The sequence below is a fragment of the Aristolochia californica genome, unplaced genomic scaffold (assembly GCF_029961685.1).
Source record: "Aristolochia californica isolate CCGP_79_NKW_82.1479 unplaced genomic scaffold, dmAriCali1.0.hap1 SCAF_10, whole genome shotgun sequence".
NCBI classification, from domain to species: domain Eukaryota; kingdom Viridiplantae; phylum Streptophyta; class Magnoliopsida; order Piperales; family Aristolochiaceae; genus Aristolochia; species Aristolochia californica.
Window position 1 is genome coordinate 32,945,008 of NW_027181771.1, and position 12,062 is coordinate 32,957,069.

Below are 12,062 nucleotides of genomic sequence, written 5' to 3' on the forward strand. Positions count from 1 at the left end.
CAAGGCAAGTAATAAGACAAATTATAAATACTTCAAGAAATTATAGCAAAGAAATAATTAAACAACAACTAAACCAATTAGATATGAACTATTTATAAAAATATCAACATATAAATCTTCATACCTATAGTCTTTGATCTCAAGTAGCCAAATAAATTCCAAATAACATGGAAATTCCATTAAAAATAAAATTCGGGATTAAAAATATTCTTAAAACACATTCTGGCTCATTATATTAGCAAAACCTGGTTTGGTTCATGGTTCTGGGTCATTATCGACCTGGACCGCACAAGCCTGCACATTGGCAAGCCCGCACCAGTAGGCCTACGCATAACTGTCCGCACATTGGCATGCCCGCACCAGCAAGCCCGCCTACGGCGCCAGAACCCAATAAACCTAAACTAAGCTTATTTTCATTCACAAATAAATAGCCAAAAAATAAGGAAAAATATAGAAAATTAGAATCTAAGCAAAGGCATTAATCACTTGTATTTGTTAGACTTGATGTCTAATAATAATAAAATAAATATCATAGAAATAGATATTAAATCCTCCATAATTCTATTATCATGAAAGTCATACATATATCATAGAATTGAAATAAGAAGAATAAAGAGATCATCCCTTTCATATTGAAAAATATAAATAGAACTTGAAGTGCACAAGATAACCTTTGATAATTCGTTTACAAGTGATAAGTTTGCTCCCGTTCAGCCAGACTAGGTGTGCAAATAGCTTTAGCCTCACTTGTAAGACCACGGAGGAATTTATAGATTTCCAAAGGGTGTGACACTAATGACTATTTAGAAAGATACATCCCCTTAGGAGAGATACATCCCCTCAAGAGAGATACATCTCCTTATGCAATGGATGTGTCCAGTCAATGCACCCAATGAGTCTACCTCTACAGGAGGATGTGTTAGTCATCCAATGACAAAGTATCTAGAAGTGGACCCCATATTACTAAAATCATGATAATTTTATTTCATAAATAATATCTTTGAAACAATAATTCCAACAGGATGCTTAAGCAAATGCAAACTCATCGCACAAAGTAAATCCACTTCACACACCACAATTCCTTCAAGATCTTGATCAATGAACCTTTAATTAATCCAAAAGTTACCAAAAATGCTAGCAATGATTGTCGACTGCAAGCTCTGATTGATTAAAATCCAATGTGATCGTCGATTAAAAAGAGTTGTTGAGGTAGGTTACCCCCGAGTCTAGGGTTCCGACTGTTATAAACGTACCGAAAAAGGCCAGAGAATGAGAGAGCTGTCGAGACTCGAGATGGAGTGCAGAAGAAACGCGTTTTAGCCCTACACGTGTCCGATGAGCTTGGAACACGTGCGAAGCTGCCCGATGACACGCAAGCACCCTGCTTAGAGTTCAACGGCCAAACCGAAATAGCTGGCCCATCAAAGCCCAAATATAAATTTCAAAGAGGCGTAATTTTCCTTTTTATTTTTCGTTTTCGTCAATGTCTCTGTCTGTCTCCGTCGCTGTGTCTCGCATAAGAAGTATCGAAAGGTTATTTGGCTCGCTTGCGAGCTCATTACAGATACTGAGCGTTTTGACGATCTCCTCGATGCTGCGAGCAGTTGATATTCACGTTTCCTCCATTATTTCTTGCATTCTGTCCTACGGTCCTCAGGTTTAGGTTCCTTCTCCTCTTCCTTCGCTCTTTTCATTGCTGATCCGGTCTCTGATCTTCGGCGCCGGAGTCTTCGGAGGGATCTTCGAACTAGTTTGGTAATTTTCTGTGGCTTTTCTGTGTTAATTAGTCGATATTTCTCGTTTTTGTTGTTGGCTGTGGTCAAATGGATATCTCTCTAGCTTATTGTGCAGTCATCTGAAGCTCTTTGGTGAAATTTTTCAAGGATTTGAATTTTGATTTGATTTTTGTGAAATCGGTGGTTCTTTTCGGCGCAATGCGTTTGCAACGTAGAGGTGCTTAGTATTTTGAATTTTTAATATCTCGTGATCCGGTTAGAGTTTAGCAATCGTTCTTTTCCAGAGCTTCATTCGTAGGATTACTGATGGATTTTTCATTATACGACACTCTGTTTTGTGATGTTTCAATCGCATTAGGCGCCAAGTGTCATTTAGTGTCCTTGCCGGTGAATTAACCGGGAGCGCGGAAATGGCATCTCTACCTCACCCTTCTACTGCTCTTTCATCTACTTCTGCCTCGGATTTGCTGCGAAGCTTTTGTAATGGCGTCAGTGGCGTTCCTTTGAAGGCCCTAGGCAGGGCTCAGTTAGGAGCAAGAAGGGCTGATTTTACTATTGCTGCGAAGATTAAGAAGTGGAAGAAGCACGATTATCCTTGGCCTAATGAGATCGATCCTGATGTTAAAGGTGGATGTCTCAGCTATCTCTCGCACTTCAAGCCTTTGAAGGAAAAGCCTAAGCTAGTCACTCTAGAGTTTGAGAAACCGCTGCGAGATCTGGAGAGGAAGATTATTGATGTGAGTGCTTTGTTCAAGTCCAATTTCTCTCTTTGTATCCTCTGATCTTCTTGCAGCTTGTAATTATTTCATATCATTTCCCTACTGCATGTTTATGAATGATTCTGAGCTAATCAAGAGGATATACACAGCCGTGAGACTACCATTTTCCCATTTTTCTGCGGCATCAATATTGTTTAACTACTCTTTTATCTTTCATGCGATTCATTTATCTTTGGATATTGGTTGTCAATGCGTTACTTTTTAATTTGTGTGAGGTTACCTTTAGAGAAGTTCCAATTTCATCCCATGATTGGCTTTACTTTTTCTTCACTCTGGTATGCATGTGGAAATTGCTTTAGAACCGTAAGTCAGGAGGGTACTGTTGGATTTGCCTTATTTTATATTATTAGGTTGAGGATATGGGGTGCTTAAAGTATTAAAACTCTCTGAATTTCTAAAATTTGTTGTTGTGGAGGATAAGTTGTTCCTCTTTTGCTGCAGGTACGAAAGATGGCTGATGAAACTGGGTTAGACTTCAGCGACCAGATAATTTCTTTGGAAACTAAGTATCAACAGGTCGTTCCTATATCTTAAGATGCAAATAGTTACCTTATGTTACTTATGAGCTTGAAATACGAGTTAATTTTATTTGGGTCAGGTGGAGTCAGATGTCTTCACAGGATGTTGTACAATAACAAGCGCTTATTTGTTTCACCACATTAGATTATAATTGCGTTTACATCTTTGAAACACATAAAGTGCTAGGGAAGGATTCTTGTCCCTAGCAAAGCCCTCTCAGTAACTATATGGTTTAATTACTTAGACTGTATTTTTCAGGTCTCCTATTATAATCTAAAATTGGTTAATGGTAATGAAACATACAGCTCTTTAACTTTGAGTAGGTGGGTTTACGTCAACTTTGGTAAGAAGATGCATCAACAATCTAGGTTGCTAACTGAGGCTATATTTGGTTTTCACATCATGTTTAGTGTTCATTTTCAGGCTTTGAAAGATCTGTATACCCATGTGACTCCCATACAACGTTTGAGTATTGCCCGTCATCCCAACAGGCCAACTTTTCTTGACCATGTATTAAACATTACTGACAAGGTCGGGAAAACTCTCTAACTTGCAAAAATTTTGATTCATATCTCTTCTGATCTCATTTTGGGGTCAGTAAACATAAAGCATCTCAAACAATTCCTTTTTCTTTTCAGTGGGTAGAACTTCATGGTGATCGTGCTGGTTATGATGATCCTGCAATAGTTACTGGCATTGGGAGCATAGATGGCAGAAGCTACTTGTTCATAGGTCATCAAAAAGGCAGAAATACAAAAGAGAACATTGCACGGAACTTTGGGATGCCTACACCTCATGGGTATGTTTTTGTAGGAAGGAAAGAAACACATTTAGAATGCCAATTTGGTCAAGGGTGCATCAAATTTCTTTTAGTTTTTTTTTTTTTTTTTGTTGCATTAATTGATCACATTTTAATAGCAGAGTTTAGGGAAAAAAGGGGCAAGCATTGCTGTCATATTCACCCACAGAACCTGAGAATGGAGGCATGGAAAGCTTTGTTTGTCAGTCCTGACAGTGTTGAGGCATACAAAACCACATCCATATGCCAAAAAAAGTTGAGCTCTGTTTCCCAAAGTTATGAAAAGAAATTTGGAATTTTAAATCTAAAAACAGTTAAATAAAATGCATGCATGGGCACCTGATGCTTCTTTCTGCTTCCCAACCATGTAGCTGCCTAACAACCTATTCAAAATTGCCCCTCACTTTCAGGCCATTCAAAATTGGTTGAATTATGTTCTAGTAGTTCAATTTAGGTCCTCGAAGAGAAGGTATCTTGTGTACTATGTAATAACCTGCAGATGAAGCAATCATTTAAAACCTGCTGTTATGGTTTTTATAATTTTCTTTGCTTCAGAAAAAGCTCCTATTTGTTGTTAAAGAACAAAAGAAAATAAAAGGCATCTGTTTTACTCTTCTACATCTTAGAGTTGCCTTTCCTGGTATCAGCCTCATTGGATATTCTCAGAGGTGTACATTAGCGAGATGGGTACCCCTAGGACCTATTCTATTCTACAAGAACTGTCTGAGTTGTCCTTGCTGCGTCTTTACCTTATTAATTTGATGCATTCCTAATCCTCTGTAGAGAAGTAAGGTGTGAGGCTCTGACTTTTTCTCAATTACTATGTGCATTGCCACATGTGTTTATGAATTAGGAATCTACCTTTTATCTCCAATTATGTATGGCAACAACTACTTATAGTGAGCAAGACTCCATACAGTGCAATAGAAAATGTTCTTCCATGCATTAAAGTTTTGAAGGAAAGTATTTAAAGTTTGGGACCTAACTTATATCAAAATTCCTGCTTACTACTTATTTTGAACTTCCTATTTTCTGGAGGTACAAGCTAAGCACAGATACTGTTGAATGAATATTGATATCTCAGTGATGGTTTATGTGGGCAGTTATAGAAAGGCTCTGCGCATGATGTACTATGCTGATCATCATAAACTTCCAATCATTACTTTTATCGACACACCTGGAGCTTTTGCAGATCTTAAATCTGAAGAGTTAGGTCAAGTACGTCTCGGGTACCTTTGAGCATGGGTGCTTATGTTTGGTGAAAAGAAGAGAATCAGCTTAGTTTGATTTGCTAATTTCTCTTTGTGTCACAATTGCCTGCAGGGAGAAGCCATAGCCCACAATCTGAGGACCATGTATGGTTTGAAAGTACCCATTGTTACAGTTGTCATTGGGGAAGGTGGTTCTGGTGGTGCACTGGCCATTGGATGTGCTAATAAGCTACTTATGTTAGAAAATGCAGTATTCTTTGTTGCCAGGTGACTTTGCTATCCTTATTCCATTTTTACCTAGTTGCATTTCTTTATTAACCTAAATTGCTTGTTGAATTGGGGAACTTTCCCTCACTTTTTTTCTGGGATGCAATATAGACAATACATGCATGTTTCTTGATTTATTGTGTACTATTTGTTCACAGCTGATCAGTGGTAAGACAAAAAATTGGAACTGAAGCTGATAATGGAGAACAAGTAAATTTTATTTATTTATTTATTTTTTGAAATGATGCTGAACAAGTAAAGATGGACAAATCCGTTATATGATCTTTGATTGTGACCCTGTTGGTTACCTTTTTCTTTGCCTGAAAATATTGAACACAAGAAAGATCTTTTTTTTTTCTCTCTTTAATAAGAAGAGGACCTTGTCAGCTATGATCATCTTTATTGATTGAACTAGCTTTTAGCCAGTTGATTTCATTAAAAGAACTGCATATTTATTTTGGCAAAACAGAAACTTCAAGTATGTTACATCTGTTCTTGACTGTGGATACAGAGAAGTGCATACACAACTTCTTATGCAACTTTTTAGTGGTGTCATGACGTTCTACTATGCGAAAACCTTATTGGCCTAGCGTAGGCTTAGTCCCAACTGTTTGGTGTAGCATATTTGTGTGTTAACTAATAACTGTAAACATAAAAAGTAGTGAAGTCCACAAATATAACTTTGTTAAATTTCTAATCATAGAAGCCAATTTTCAGAAGAAATTAATAATAGGCCAATAAAGATTACCCTGAATGTATACATCTCTAGTCTTATATTGTTGTCTTTCCATTTTTTGTGCAAACAGCCCAGAAGCATGTGCTGCTATCTTGTGGAAGAGTTCCAAAGCAGCTCCAAAGGTATAAATCATGCCATTTATCCAAGTATTTTTCTTATATGTTTTTTTATTTCTTCCTAGTATTTGAAACTCTTTAAAAACCTATGCAGGCTGCTGAGAAGTTGAAAATTACTGCTACAGAGTTATGCAAGCTGAAAATAGCAGATGGCATAATTCCTGTAATATTCTTCTTTACTCGAACCTTTACTCTCTCTTACTAGGGTGTTACTTTTGCATGGATTTACTTGTGTTGGAGTGGTTCAAGAAATAGCCGAAAGAGTAAACCTTTATTCAAAAGCCTGAAAATGTAAAGAGGAAAGAGTGGTCGTTAGGTGGGATCATTTCTAGAGAATGAACCCAAAACAAATAAAGCAAGATAATACAGTTTACAAAATTTTCGGAGCCAAAGTTCTATTAATTCATTAAGTGGAATTAGGTTGCCTAGCATAAAGTTTGCCTCAACTGGATCTTTTTAGTTTCAATGAGCTGCTCCTGAGGAATGAGGGGATCAGTTCCATGTTGAATCAGGGCATCTGGTTTGAAAGTGGTACTTGATCTAAAGACGAACTTAAAGCTAGTTAGTCACCTGTACTCTTTTCTGTGCTATTGTTTGTGTGTTGCTCCAATTGCTGTTTGATGGAAATTTCTTTGATGTTGGTCTCTTTGTTATAAAAAGTATAATCAGTGTCTTAAGGCATATATTTCATATTAGGTTATCTTGCCTTCTTGTGATATTTTACTCTTTTCAACAGGAACCACTTGGTGGTGCTCATACTGATGCAAAGTGGACCTCACAACAAATAAAGATGGCAGTTGTTGGCGCTATGGATGTAGGCTGGCTTGACAATAACAGCTTATATTATATAGAGAATTCATTTGGAATTAACACTGACTTTTATCTGCTGCATATACAGGAACTCTTGGAAATGGATACACCGCAGCTGCTCAAACATCGCATGCTTAAGTTCCGACGTCTTGGTGGATTTGAGGAAGGAACTCCACAAGACCCTACGAAGAAGGCCAACATGAAGAAGAAAGAGGAGCCAATTATTGCAAAAGAAGAAATCAGCACCACGTCAGATCTTGAGTGGGCAGATGAAATTGAAAAGCTGAAACAGCAAATTCTAAAAGCTAAGGAAAACTCATCATCTCATCGTCCTGATCTGGGTTTGGATGAAATGATCCAGAAACTCAAAAAGGAAGTTGATCAGGAATTTGCAGATGCTGTTAAGTCTTTGGGCTTGCAGAACAATTTCGAGATCCTGCGAAAGGAGGTTACAAAGGCAAGATCTTCAGGGGCTGTTGATTCAGGTCTTAAAGATAAAATTGATAAACTAAAGGAGGAGTTCAACAAGGGTCTCTCAGAGGTCCCCAATTTCAGTAGCTTGAGTTACAAACGTGATATGTTGAAAGAATTAACCAAAGCCAAGAAACAGTCGGAGCAGGAAGAGAAAGCTGTGTCACTTAAGCAGGAAATCAATAAGAGGCTCAAGGATGTCATGGACCAGTCCAATATTAAGCAGAAAATTGAAATGTTGAGGTCGGAAATGTCAAATGGTGGAGTGTCTACTGAAGGGGATCTTGATGTTGAGCTAAAAGAGAAAATCACTGAAGTGAAGAAGGAGATAGGATTAGAGTTGGTAAACGTGCTAAAATCATTGCAATTAGATTTACAGAGCGTCACATCAGGACGAGAAAGCACCAGTGACTCAAGTGCAGAGCCGTTTTTCAATGATATAAAGATCAGAATTGACGAATTGAATAAAGAAATAGCTGATAAGATTAAAGATACAGTGAATTCATCAGACTTGAAAAACAAAATTGAGCTTCTGAAGATAGAGGTCGCCAGGGCAGGGCGATCACTTGACCCAGAGTCAAAAAACAAGATTGAAGAATTAAAACAGCAGATAAAAGAGAGCCTGGTGGCTGCGGTGAGTATCCCGGCTTTATCAGATAAACATAAACAGCTGAAGAATGAAATTGCAAAGGCCACAGGATCTCCTGCTGAGGATGAAAGGTTGAGTCAGGACTCTCTTGCTGTTGGAGAAGATGATTCAAAACCTGACGTGACCAGAGTGGAGATCAATGTGGGCGCCACACGTGGACGTGCTTAACGGTATGTATCATCATCATTCCTTTATGATTTTATTTTTTGAAAATGCTGGGGATGTATGTGAATTGTGCACTAATCATGTAGATCAGCATAGAGGTTTGATCATCTTGCCCTTACAGGGAAAAAAACAAAAAAAGCCTGGACCTCTCTTCCTGTCTACCTGTTTTTTATTTTATTTTCTTTTTCCAAGACCCGTTGCTGCTTTTGATTCATTGCATTGTGCAATCCAGGTGTTTACTGCTGGACGAAGTGCACAGTTACACACTTACACGCCCCTTGAAATGGATATTTTCTCTTTCGGGGCACCTATGCGCTATTCAATGCCAGTGTCTTGGACTCTCCAACACCTCTCTTCCAGTGTCTGAACAGAGCCACTAGGACGCAGTAAGCTTGGTAGGCAGTTCAACTGCTGAATTTTCCAGTCTAGGTCTATTTATTCTGTTTCTTTTGTTTATCGGATTTGCTTATCCCTTGGGTGGAGGGATTCTTAAATCATTTGTAGACACAGCCACTCTTATATATAGGCTTGAAATTTGTAGATTTCCGAGCAACTAAGGAGGTTGGGCGTCAAACCTTCCACAAGGTCTTGTTATATCACAAAAATAAGGTTCGGATGATCTCCTAGCTTGATTATTTAGCCATGCTTTGAATTCTGACAACGTAGAGAGAACAACACACGTGACTGAGCCACTGGTTTAAGTAGGCTCAACCTAATGAGACAGAGAAACTCGGTCTGCCCGCCTCTACCAGGGGATCTAATCCAACAAGGGCTTGACCAAAAGCCCTGGGTGGCGCAGCCCTACTCATCTATTCATCCATATGTGCATAAAAGAAATTTTGCAATGTTTTATGTTACCAATAATTCAAAAGAGCAATCCAGTCCTTCAATACTTTTCCCCTTCATGATCTCTGAGTCCAGAGACAGCTACAAGTTCAGCAAATGAGGGCCTCCTCGACACAAAATCAACTATTTGAGCAGGGTTCAATCAAACTAGGAGAGACGGAAAAGCGCTTGAGTCAACTGGTTTTTGCAACTTAACCAGTGAACAGAAAAAACACCTAATCCGAGTCCCCCTCCCCTTCCCGTCTTGGACTGTGTAGATAGCATTTGCAGGTTCTGCCTATGATAATGTTAATTATATTATTGTTAAAAAGTGAATTAAAATAATCATGAATGCGTAATTTAAATTTAATTAATTAATAAAAGTATTTAAAAATAGATTATTCTAATTTCTAAGTAGTATTATAAAACTTGGATCGAACTCGTTAGTTAAATTAGGTTTATACGAAGGGGGCAAACCCAAATCAGGGGTATTTTCGTCAAAAGCTAACAATAATAAAATTTGCATCTATTAATCTATGATCAAAGAAATTTCCAAAAATAAATTTCGATCGCCGACGGCGTTCCGCCCAACTACCCGGTTGTACGGTCATTACAGCTTCGGATAAGGTTGGCCAGATATTTTCTGCAATTCTTGCAAATGTTGATGGAGAAAGAGAAAAGAAGAAACGAAAATATCATCTGGCTGTCTATAAATGCCTGTTTTCAGTCCGTATCCGCATCTGAAGAATCTGTAAAGAGGAACAGAAAGGTTGAAGGGGGGGAGTTGCAGAATGGAGCGGCCGAATCGGAGCGACGTGCATCTCTCCTCGGAGGAAGAAGCCAAAAGAGCAGATGAAACTCGAGAGTATTTCGACGAAATCGCTCCCAAACGACATTCGAAGCCGATGAGAAGCGAATACTCTGCACGATATGAAGACTCGCTTCAGAGCTCCGATGCGATCCCGGAGCTCGCCAAATTTCAAGATTTGGAGAGCCATTCCGAGGTTAAATTCGCTTCTCCTGCTTTTCTTCTGGTTCAAATCGTCTCGCGCTAACAACGCGAGTTCTTTTTTTATTTTCTTGACTTCTTCCTTCCGGCGTTGCTCTGTGTTCAAATGACGGAAACGCTTATCTATTTTACCTGTTCGTCTGGTCCTCGTTTTTGTTTTCTTTCTTTACTGATTTTTCTCTTCTTGCGCTTTGTGAATTTATATCTTCTGTTTCAGCTACTAAAACCTTTACTTTTTCTTTTCTAATTCCGAAGAAAGTAATCTGCAACGGAAGCGAAGCGGTAGAAGAATACGTGGAGACGGAATACTACAAAGATCTGAATGGCGTGAACAAGCAACACCACACGGTACGCTTGGATCATTACCGTCTGAAAATTTACAATTCTCCTCCAAAGGCTTTACCTGCTGGTTACATTTTGTGCTTTAAACAGACAGGAACAGGGTTCATCAAGATGGAGAATTCGAGCGGGAATCAGTTCCATTTGGATCCGGACACTGACCTCTCCGATCACCGGGCTCCGTGCAAAGGAAACCCTGCGACAAACGAATGGATCCCGGCAGCAGAAACTGTAAGACGCAAATGAATCTCACAGTCAGTTGGATGTGGTTCTACTTATTGTGTTTCATCTAGGGGAGGGGGGTTCTGATCTCATCCATGTAACAGGTGACCACAATTTCTGACAAACCAAATAGAAGCGATAACTAAAGAAGGGATGATTTCCATCTCTCTTGCTTTCCAGCCTGCGGGAGACCTCCAAAAGTCGGACTTCTCATTCTAGTTGTGGCTTTCTACTTGTATCTGTAATTGAATAGAATAAGCTCGAATGCAGTTTTACGTGTTGATTGTTGTAGGTTCATCAATGGGGGTTTACAATGTCTGCAATTGTTTTTGGGCAACAAAATTTCTTGATTGTACTCTGGCAACTCTTTTCCATTAATTGACCAACACTCAATAAAATAAATTCAAATGCAACCCAAGCAGCTGATACTCATCATTGATCTTCTAAATAGAGCAATTCTGTAGTTTTTATGTAGACTTGAATTCATCTATTATTACCGAATTTAACTTTTAATCTAATCTCATATAACTTTTAACCCCAAGTATCGCTTCTCTGGGACTTTTTCTTTGTGCGATAGAGATAAAGAGTTCCTTCAAATTGTAAATCAGACTGTTCTGACTTGGTTTCATATTGTCTTTTAAATCATATAATTTTAAACGGGTTTCATATCTAATTGTTCAGACACATCGTTATTTTGTTCTTATTAAAGATTGAATCCCACCCAAAGGAAAAAAGAGATCGATTCAAGATCCATAAAAAACATCACATAAAAACTGAAGTAAATAACTAAAAGATACTATTAAATTGATCTAAAAACAAGAAAACGAAACCAAGATCATCAGATTCCTATAAAAAACCAGAAGCAGAAATAATAAATATAAGAAATTACATTCGATAACTCTCAACAGTCATGACCAAAAACATGGTAAAACAATCTAAAAATCTTTGCAGTGACGCTCGAAAGAATCCATGCGGTCCCAGATATCAGGCGCATAAACGTCATCACCGTAAAGAGCTGCCCAGTCGTTGGGTAGAGGAGGGTATATGGGCATGAACAGATTTTGATGAGCTATGCTATTTGAATGTGAATCAATATGTTGGTGGTCATATAAAAAGCCATTCATCGGAGGAAAAATAGCCAGGTCGGTTTGCACGGGATTCAAAGGCTGCTGATCAGTTGTAGAAATAACTTATAGGATTTAATTCAAAGGGTACCGTTTAGTTTCTGGGCTTCCTGGTCTCTCTCCTTGTTTCAATTTCAACCGTGGCTGATCTCTTTCGGCGAGGTTTTGGAGACTGATCAACTTTTTTCGCTTTCTGGTAAATCTTGCAAAGAACCCATTCATCCAACTGCATACAGAAATAGATGTATGGATTCTGTATCCCAAAATTCCAAATAAACTAAAAAA

The 12,062-nt window shown here is 38.4% G+C and overlaps 2 protein-coding genes across 3 annotated transcripts; both read left to right on the forward strand.

Annotated features, from left to right (window-relative positions):
* The first annotated feature begins 1,493 nt into the window (after nt 1-1,493).
* Nucleotides 1,494-8,877, forward strand: LOC137936925 (acetyl-coenzyme A carboxylase carboxyl transferase subunit alpha, chloroplastic-like). Of its 2 annotated transcripts, XM_068781901.1 has the most exons (12): nt 1,494-1,755; nt 2,095-2,473; nt 2,957-3,031; nt 3,458-3,565; nt 3,673-3,833; nt 4,937-5,051; nt 5,157-5,311; nt 6,118-6,169; nt 6,258-6,326; nt 6,900-6,977; nt 7,062-8,263; nt 8,491-8,877. In XM_068781901.1, the coding sequence occupies exons 2-11, from the start codon at nt 2,147-2,149 to the stop codon at nt 8,259-8,261; spliced, it is 2,340 nt and encodes a 779-aa protein (XP_068638002.1). In that variant the 5' UTR covers nt 1,494-1,755; nt 2,095-2,146; the 3' UTR covers nt 8,262-8,263; nt 8,491-8,877. The 2 variants fall into 2 exon arrangements, with proteins under 2 accessions (XP_068638002.1, XP_068638010.1); XM_068781909.1 differs by having other exon boundaries at nt 1,494-2,473.
* Nucleotides 8,878-9,740: 863 nt separating this feature from the next.
* On the forward strand, nt 9,741-11,061 carry LOC137942671 (uncharacterized). The gene is made up of 4 exons (XM_068788400.1): nt 9,741-10,087; nt 10,348-10,440; nt 10,525-10,662; nt 10,758-11,061. Exons 1-4 carry the CDS (start codon nt 9,875-9,877, stop codon nt 10,797-10,799), a joined length of 486 nt encoding a protein of 161 aa, XP_068644501.1. The 5' UTR covers nt 9,741-9,874; the 3' UTR covers nt 10,800-11,061.
* Nucleotides 11,062-12,062: the final 1,001 nt, after the last annotated feature.